This window comes from Electrophorus electricus, chromosome 16 (assembly GCF_013358815.1).
Source record: "Electrophorus electricus isolate fEleEle1 chromosome 16, fEleEle1.pri, whole genome shotgun sequence".
Classification (NCBI taxonomy): Eukaryota; Metazoa; Chordata; class Actinopteri; order Gymnotiformes; family Gymnotidae; genus Electrophorus; species Electrophorus electricus.
In genome coordinates this window covers 16,148,313-16,156,932 of record NC_049550.1, presented here as the reverse complement: position 1 = coordinate 16,156,932, position 8,620 = coordinate 16,148,313, and the positions used below count along the sequence as shown (strand labels likewise).

The window sequence follows — 8,620 nt, the reverse complement described above, 5'->3', positions numbered from 1 at the left end:
AAAAAAATATAATGGGTAAATTAAATATTATTTTTGCATGCATGACTGACAAGATGAATGTGACTAAAGTATGAAACGATGTTTACCAGTCAGTTAAACAGAAGCAGAAATGTGATCAACTCTTTATTATTGGCTGTTGTGTGTCTGTGCAGATTTGTTTAATGATGTCACTCAGAACTCCTCCTCTAACTCTTACTCTCATCACTTTGTTCATCACTCTCAGTAAGTCTGGACCCAATCACAACTTTTAAAAAGAAACTGCACAACGATGCCTCAACATGATTACATTAATGCATCCTCTTTTCATAACTGAATGCAGTGTTCACATTTAATGAAGTTAATTTCCATTGGTTGCCAAATCCCCCACATCTCCTCTCCACCACTGCAGTGCTCAGTGAGTGCTTTGTGGTTCGTGGATTTTCTCACATTTAGGTCAGTGTTCTTGTAGGAGTAAATGGCTGCAAGAACAGAGAAGCAATAAGTGGTAAGTTAAGTTAACCTGTGATCTCTTATATGGATCATATTTTACAGGGGCTTCTGGCAACAAATGGACTATGAAATACAGCAAAGAGACAATATGTGCTTTAAAAGGGTCCACTGTGTTTAGGAATGGCTCTTATACACACCCAGACCATCTTACAGTGACAGAAGCTTTTTGGTATATAGACCCAGTTAAGCGTGTGGAACCAGTTTCTCTGCTTGATCTTCCTGAGTACTCAGGAAGGGTCCAGTATTTCAGAGATACACAACAACACTTCTTCCTCAGACTGACTAATGTGTTGAAGGAGGATGAACACCAGTACTGCTACAGAATCCAAACACACACAGAGAAATGGGCAGGTATTCCTGGAATACAGCTGAAATTTACAGGTAGGTTTAATCACCTCATTATCCTGCTAACAACACAAGCCATCATGGGTTCATAGTGATTTATAGTGACAGATTCATGTAGCTCCATCAGAGGTTTTATTTAATTTCTACATCAGGGGTTTTCAGCTCCTGTCCTGGTCTAGAGCTGCACTGCTGGTGTTTTCTCTACTCTGACACATTTGATAATCTCTTTGACTTAGACCTCCATGTAGACACCATTCAAGCAGTAAGAGAGGGAAACATCACTGTTCTGACATATACAACAACCTGCAGTCCGGCTGACAGTCCAACATTCATCTGGTGCAAAAATGGACGTTCTTTATCCTCCAGTACAAACCCACTCCAACTGCAGCCAGTCAGTATTGAGGATGCAGGCAGTTATATGTGTGCTGTAAGAGGATATGAACATCTCCCCTCTCCTGCTCAAACTCTCACTGTCAGATGTGAGTTACCAAGTCAAAACAGCAGTGACCCTTTTTTACCTCAGTGTAATGAGTGCAACTAAAGTGAATCTTGCACAAGTACATCAAGATTAGGCAAAACCTTTATTCATTTGTTCATTTTCAGTACATGAATAGTCAGAGTCAAATTCATTCTCAAAATTATGTTTTTGTGTATCCCCAAGATCCTCCAAAGAATGGGTCAGTATCCATCAGTCCCTCTGGTCAAATAGTGGAGGACAGTTCAGTGACTCTGACCTGCAGCAGTGATGCCAACCTCCCTGTACAGAACTACACCTGGTTTAAGGGGAAAGCATCAGTAGGAAAAGGAAACATCTACAGCATCCCCAACACTTACTCAGAGGGCACTGGAGAATATACATGCCACACCTATAATGCACTTGGGGAGAGCAGTTCTACTGCTGTGTTTCTTAATGCTGAGTGTACGTTACTGATGATGTATGTTTTCTCAAGTAACCTGCTCACACACAGTAATCTTAAAGGCCATTTAAAACATTTTCCCTGAAGCTTTACTTAATTTTCTGTTTTAGATCCTCCAAAGAATGTGTCAGCGTCCATCAGTCTCTCTGGTGATTATAGTGGAGGGAAGTTCAGAGATTCTGACCTGTAGCAGGGATACCAACCCGCCTGTGCAGAACTTCACCTGATTTAAAGAAGGAGGAACCTCACCTGTAGGACAGACTTACAGCATCATCAGCATCACTGCTGAACACACTGGACTGTACTACTCTGTAGAATGAACATGGAGCTCTCAGTGGAACTGTGACCATCACTGTTAAGAGTAGGTTGTAAATAATTATAGAACATAACAGTGTCCATGAACTGATGACAGACTAAATGCTAGTGGTGATCCTGTTCCTTAAGGAGGTCAGAGTTTGTCTGCACTTTGGAGTCTTTCAAACCTCACCTGTAGGATCTGGACAGAATTATAGAGTTCTACAGAGTGGATTCTACTATTGTGTAGCTCAGAACAATCATGGAGCTCAGAATTCATCTACTGTGTCTGTCATAATAAAAGGTAATGAACAGAGAAATCAGAAATGTGCTAATGATGCAGTTAATGAATGAAAGTGTGTAGTTAGTATGTATTTATTTGCTTTACAGGGTAGATGTGATAGTCATGATACGACAGTCATGATAGTTGTGATATGAAATTTCCATAGACTAGATTCAATGATCTGATTTTTGTTCATATATTTTTTTTTATTGATGTTATGCATACGTGTGTGCGTGCGTGCGTGTGCGTGTGTGTGCGTGCATGCGTGTGCGTGTGTGTGCGTGCGCATGTCTGGATCTCTCAGCAGGCTCTTCTATCAGTCTTTATATAGCTGTCGGAGTAACAGTGTGTGGGCTCTCTGCTCTTCTTGTGCTGGGGTTCTGGATGAGGTGAAGAAATTTGTGACCATTTTCTTGAGTAGAGCAGGTTTCAGCATTTAATTATGTCTGTGTTGACAATATTTGATAGTTTGTGTTCTATGAACAGGAGTAATAGGAGTAAGAGAAAGAAATACCACAGTGACTCTCAGAGGAGGGCGGGTGGAACAGCGCCAGGTTGTCGAGAGAAAGCGCTATCCAAGGTTCTGACTCTGCATAGTGAGGCATCTCCAATGGAGATCTTCACTGCAAATCTTTACTGCCTCTTCATAAGGCCTGCTTCTGTTTCCTGCTACCCTACCTGTATCTTCTCTGCAGAATGCTGATCCTGATTTTATGGATGATGCATCCACAGCTTTTGAATTGAAAGTCAGATCCTCTGATCAGATATACAATGTACTTGCTCTAAGTATCTTCAAAAACAAAATTACTCTTGGTTGTTGTGGCTCTTGAGGCTCACCTGGTAGCACAAGTAGTGTGAGGTGTTAAAAACACTGAGGTGGTAGTTTTGATTCCCAGGCAACATTTGTTGTGTGGTTCCAACAAACATGTAAGTCTGGACGAGAGTGTTTGCTGTGAATGCTCTGCTTTCATATGTGCTTCTATTGCCACCTTTACACAAACTGTTCACCCCTGTCCTGATGATTTGAACACATCCACCTGTCCTGTGTATGAGAACACCACAGTAAGTTCCAGCTGTTTCATTACACTTGACAAAGTTTTATTACACTTGAGAAAACTGAGGAAGTGAGTAAACTGGATAACAACACCCACAACCTTTTTAATTCTACACAGTGGTGGTTTATTTGGAACATGTCATGTTTGCTTACTAGAGGGAGGGATTGCTATAATGCAGATCTTTCCTACATTGCATGCAACACTGTTAAGAATTAGTTTGCATTATGCTTCTATGAAAAACCCTATTTATTAGAGACGCAATGTAGGTATACAAAAACAGCTCTTCTGTTGCCAAGCACAAATGTCTAACCATCATCTATCTATGGTAATTTACTGACTATATGAATAAACCTGATATTATTTTATGTGGCAGGCCACTATAAGTCCAGCAGTGACACTGATACTGCTGTGTTTTGCATATGATCATGCCACTACCACATGAGCATCACCGCAGTGATCAGAATAGGCTGCCCCCCAGTGGCCATACCCAGTGCTGCAGCCGTCCTGTGTAGGGTTGAGCTGTTAAGTGCTCAGTTAGATGGTGGCTGATAAATAGTGCATGACAGGTACAATCACTGGCAGTGACAGTGTACAATAGTAAGAATTAGATCCTGTTGAGTTTCTTATTATAACTATATGTTTATAAACCATAACTATAACTATATTGTTATACTATTAAAACTGACAAAGAGAATGACTGACAGGTGCTATATTAGTATGCAGCTACTTAAGGAAAATTTGCTAGAATGAAGTGTATTAGTGAGGAGGATTATTGAACTATTTAAATGCATGGCTGCCAGTGTGTGTGTGTCAATGTTTGTGTGTCTGTGTATGCATCAATGTGTGGTTTGTATGTGTGTGTTACATTCTACTGTAGCACACTTTCATTTGTACTCTCATTCTTCTTGCAGATGTTGAGAAAACAATACAGAGACCATTGCCATAGTAATAAACCACAAAACACAGTATACAGGAAAAGCGTGTGTGTGTGTGTGTGTGTGTGTGTGAGAGAGAGAGAGAGAGAGAGAGAGAGAGAGAGAGAGAGAGAGAGAGAGAGAGAGAGAGAGAGAGAGAGATTGTTGGGCGAAAAGGGTGAAGGTATGACAACCATATTTTATTGGCTGGATCTGGGTCAAGATGTAAAATTCACACACATTTTTCAGTCAGAACTTTGGAATAACAAATATCAAATTTTAATAACAAAAATGTCTGATTTTGAGGATGGGCCATATTGCTGTTTATGTTGTAGAAATTTTAAAATGTATTTACTTACCTCATACCGATATAATTATACATGATTGTTTGAAGATTATTTTAAGATTTGCATGAATAAATGTAAAATTGTGATGCTTCGAGGCAATCAGGATGCGGGGAAGAGGCATGATCAGACACATTTATTATTTCAACACAGATAAAGAACGAACGCTAAACACTCCTTAAACACCAACAAACTTACTATGAGACATGAGACATATATACGCTCCAGATGATTACACATAATACGGAACTAGTGGACAACACAAGAGGGCGTGGCAACACAGACGAACACACCTAAAGACATTTGAGGATGGTGGTGAGGCCGTAATGTGACACAAATGCTCAGACCTTTTATGAAAGTAATCTGGATTTTCTTGTGCGTGTGTGTCTATGTAAGCTTATTTAGGCATGTGTCCTGGCATTATAGTGAACTTTGATTTGGGTGTCATTGTCTCGCCCTGCTCACGTGTTCACTCCAGTTGACTGAAGTTGTGGAGGAAGGTGGAATCTTTGTGTGCAGAATCTCTCTGGGGGCCGACCTGATGTTCTTTCACTCGTTCTCACCACAGAGATCTCAAAACATTGTCCAGCCGTACATCAGGCCCATCTGATGCACAGCAGAAGCACAACTGTGCAGCACAAACAACTATCTGCACCAAGATATGATGAAGAGCACGCCAGCTACTTCATTTACAGCTAAAGGTTTTTTTGTGTATGTCTATAACAGATATAATATATAATGTATAACAGCTGGTGCTGAGAGAAAGCTGTGCTTCAATCAGTCAGTCAACACTATAATGTATATGTATTTTGCACAGAAAATTTCGTTGTAGCAGTGAAAAGGTTCTCATAGACTGTGGTAGCAACATGAACATTCTCATAGTCTGTGGTACCAGTGTGAATGTTCTCATTGTCTAGCTCAGTATCAGCTTCTGGAGTCTGATTCTGGCTCACGGAGTTCTGGTTTCCAAATTGATCCCTCTCATACTCAGACACCTCAAACTGTGGACAGATAACAGAGAAAAAAGTTCTTAAAACACTAGGGTTAGAGACTTCATTTGGGAATCAGAATCTCTTAAAGCCATTTATTTCTAAACTAAATGAAGGCGTAATAATATTTTTTTTATATATCATGATGTTTTTGGAAGTTGTTTACTTCAGCATTATGACTTGAATCTCTTATTGGCTAAGCCCCCCGTCACTCACCTGTCTTCTTCCTGGATGACACCAGGACCTCACAAAAGGCTCCAAAAAGGAGTGGCTACATACTGGATGTAACATGTCAATGAAAAAGATTCAGATATTCTGTTTTCATTCATTTTTGTTTTTGTACAGTGAATTTAACAAAATATATTGTCCAAAATCAGCTTCACAGTACACAGGTCTAGACCGCACATGGGGTATAAGGAAGTTACCTCAGGATTACCAAACTGAAGAGCTAAACTGTGTCTCTTAGGTCAAGGCTAGAGAGTAATGCCCACACAAACACAAGAAGTATAGAAATGTGAAAACCACATTACATAATAAAATGTAATGAATGTGTCATTAAGATCAAACAGACTTACTGTACAAGAAATCTATAAAAATGTGCCTGCAGTCTAGATGTCCAAGCAAATGTGTGTGATTCTACTGAAAGTCTTACCCTTGTAATGTAAGGACAAAAACATAAGAATCCAAACCACAGACGTCATCAACAGGACACACAGTGAGACAGTGAGATAAAGCTTCCAAACTGTCAAAAGAAACACACGTCTTCTTTTACTCTTTTTCCTTAGTCACTGTTTTCAGTGTTTTTGCTGTTCCACAACAGAATGAAACTGAATGTGTTAATGAGTCTTGCTGTGCATCCTCTGTGTGCACAATACACTGGCCTGCTACCTCTTTCTTCACACAGCTTCCTGAACAAAACCATGGGAGGTTGTCCTCTGAGAAATTTGAAAGAATGATGTATACCACCTTTTTTTTTTTAAACTCAGTAACCATGGTGACAAAAACCACATCCGAGGCCTGTTCTTTTACGCTACATTATGTGTCTGTCTTTCAGTGCATGTGTGGGAGGTTGTGAATATGTGTTCTGGGGTTCTTAAAGTTCTGAAACTGGGAAAATAAAATACTAGAAGATTCTTACCAGAGTTTTGGTCATCATATACCTGATTTGATGCTATATTAACCTGAACAGAAACTAAGAGAGATGAAACGTCAGTCCATAGAAATTTACTAGTTGAATGGTTATTTACAGAATACAGCATGTATATGTTTGTGTGTGTGTACCTGTAGCATTGGTGGTGACAGATATTGAAATGTTTTCCACAAAACTGATTGTGGTTGGAGAAGGAGACTGAGAGGTTGAAGTTACAAAGGTTTGTGGTGCTGAGAGAGAAAGAGAGAGAGAGAGAGAGAGAGAGAGAGAGAGAGAGAGAGAGAGAGAGAGAGAGAGAGAGAGAAGTATGAAAGAGATATATGAAAATACATGTAATTATTTGTTAGAGTTTGTATCATCAGCCATTCTTAAAATGGTAGTTTCATCTTTATAAACTAAATGATCTCTATAATGTTAAAAGCTTACCATCCAAAACTTTAAGGACGACATCATTATATCTGTCTATAAACATTCTGTCCACCCCACACCAGTATTTGCCAGAGTCTGCCCTCTCCAGTCGAGTGATAGTCACACTGAAGTCTGTCCCATCATCCATCAGGCTGTATCTCCCATTGGATGGCTTATCTGAGTCAACAAGGATGTCCTCGGCTCTTTGACAAGGATCCTTACAGAAGTACTTCCTGTTATCTTGAGCCCACTTATGAGTACACTTAAATGTGATTGTCTTTCGTTCATATCCAATGATTGTAACCCCAGATGTTTTGTATCTTGTTGCTGTCAAACAGGTTACAATGCACAAGAATGTAAATTTGTAAGCCATCTATATGTGTATGTCATATTCTCCCACTGCTATCCTTCAAACAATGTAAGCTTCTTTAGGGGAGGAACAACTTACCTGAGAGAAAGAGACAGATACCAAGATGAATAATTTTCATCATTGTCTATAATATTTATTTTTGTCCTCGACAACTTTGTCCCCAGAGCTCTGACCACCTCCTGCAGACCTGCTACAGCTACTAACTGAAATGTGTGAAAGCAGAGACGTGGTGAGACATGATGAGATGTGAGGAGAAGCATCTTACTAGTCAAGGCCCTGTGGTTTCACTGGAGGAAGTAAGGCCTCTGTTCTCATGCTCAAACTCTCCACACATCATAGAAACCAGACCCCCGACCGACCACCCCCATGCACACACACACACACATACGCACACACATACACACTCGCACATACACACACAGTTATGTCCAAAATGTATACAAGCAGTAATTGTTATGTCCAGCACTTACATGAGCAGGGACATTTTAGAGTTGTTTGGGTTCATAACTTTAATCTGGTGCTGGTGCTACTCTTTAAAATTAGCTTTGTATGATTTAGTTTTCTTTCATAAGCACAAGGTTATATTGCCATCTAATGGTTAAAAAAACTCTTTTGGCAGTTGGAAGTTTTAAAAAGGCACAAATTTAAAATGTGTGAAAGTGTTGTTGTCCTTATTTCTTGCACTATATTACTTACAGACATGTCAACATGTCTGTTTCTACTGTCTGAGGTACTCAATAACCACTTCTTCACTTGGGGCCAATATCCTGGTGTATTGGATCTTGGTTGTTTCATCTTGGATAGTGGCTCTGACACTCACTAGTCTTCAGCCTCTTTCCACTTAGTGTACAATCTCAGAGTGATGGATTTGGACTGAAACCCTCTGTGATACTTTTCAGGAACAAATTTCACTCTGTTATTCAGATTATCTGATCACGTTTTTTAAAGAGCACAGGATGATCTTGGTCCCACGTTTTTGAGATCAGCACTTATAAATCCACCTTTGGGTCATACTGCACCAGCAGAAGAGGTGGAACTGAACTAAGGCCTGTGTACTGGAAC

The 8,620-nt window shown here is 39.9% G+C and overlaps 1 protein-coding gene across 1 annotated transcript; it reads right to left on the bottom strand.

Moving 5' to 3' along the window:
• Window positions 1-4,599: 4,599 nt before the first annotated feature.
• On the bottom strand, window positions 4,600-7,725 carry LOC113569061 (CMRF35-like molecule 3). The gene is made up of 7 exons (XM_026997183.2): window positions 7,637-7,725; window positions 7,207-7,515; window positions 6,912-7,010; window positions 6,769-6,822; window positions 6,283-6,372; window positions 5,847-5,908; window positions 4,600-5,642 (listed from the first exon to the last, which is right to left on the bottom strand). Exons 1-7 carry the CDS (start codon window positions 7,677-7,679, stop codon window positions 5,433-5,435), a joined length of 867 nt encoding a protein of 288 aa, XP_026852984.2. The 5' UTR covers window positions 7,680-7,725; the 3' UTR covers window positions 4,600-5,432.
• Window positions 7,726-8,620: the final 895 nt, after the last annotated feature.

Excerpts from the sequence above, each read along its gene's own strand:
- LOC113569061 (XM_026997183.2), bottom strand. The coding sequence starts at position 7,679 with ATGATGAAAATTATTCATCTTGGTATCTGTCTCTTTCTCTCAG. Across the intron at positions 6,373-6,768 it reads ATATGATGACCAAAACTCTG|TTTGGAAGCTTTATCTCACT; the intron begins GTAAGAATCTTC and ends TTCTTTTGACAG. Across the intron at positions 5,909-6,282 it reads TTTGTCCTTACATTACAAGG|TATGTAGCCACTCCTTTTTG; the intron begins GTAAGACTTTCA and ends TGTTACATCCAG.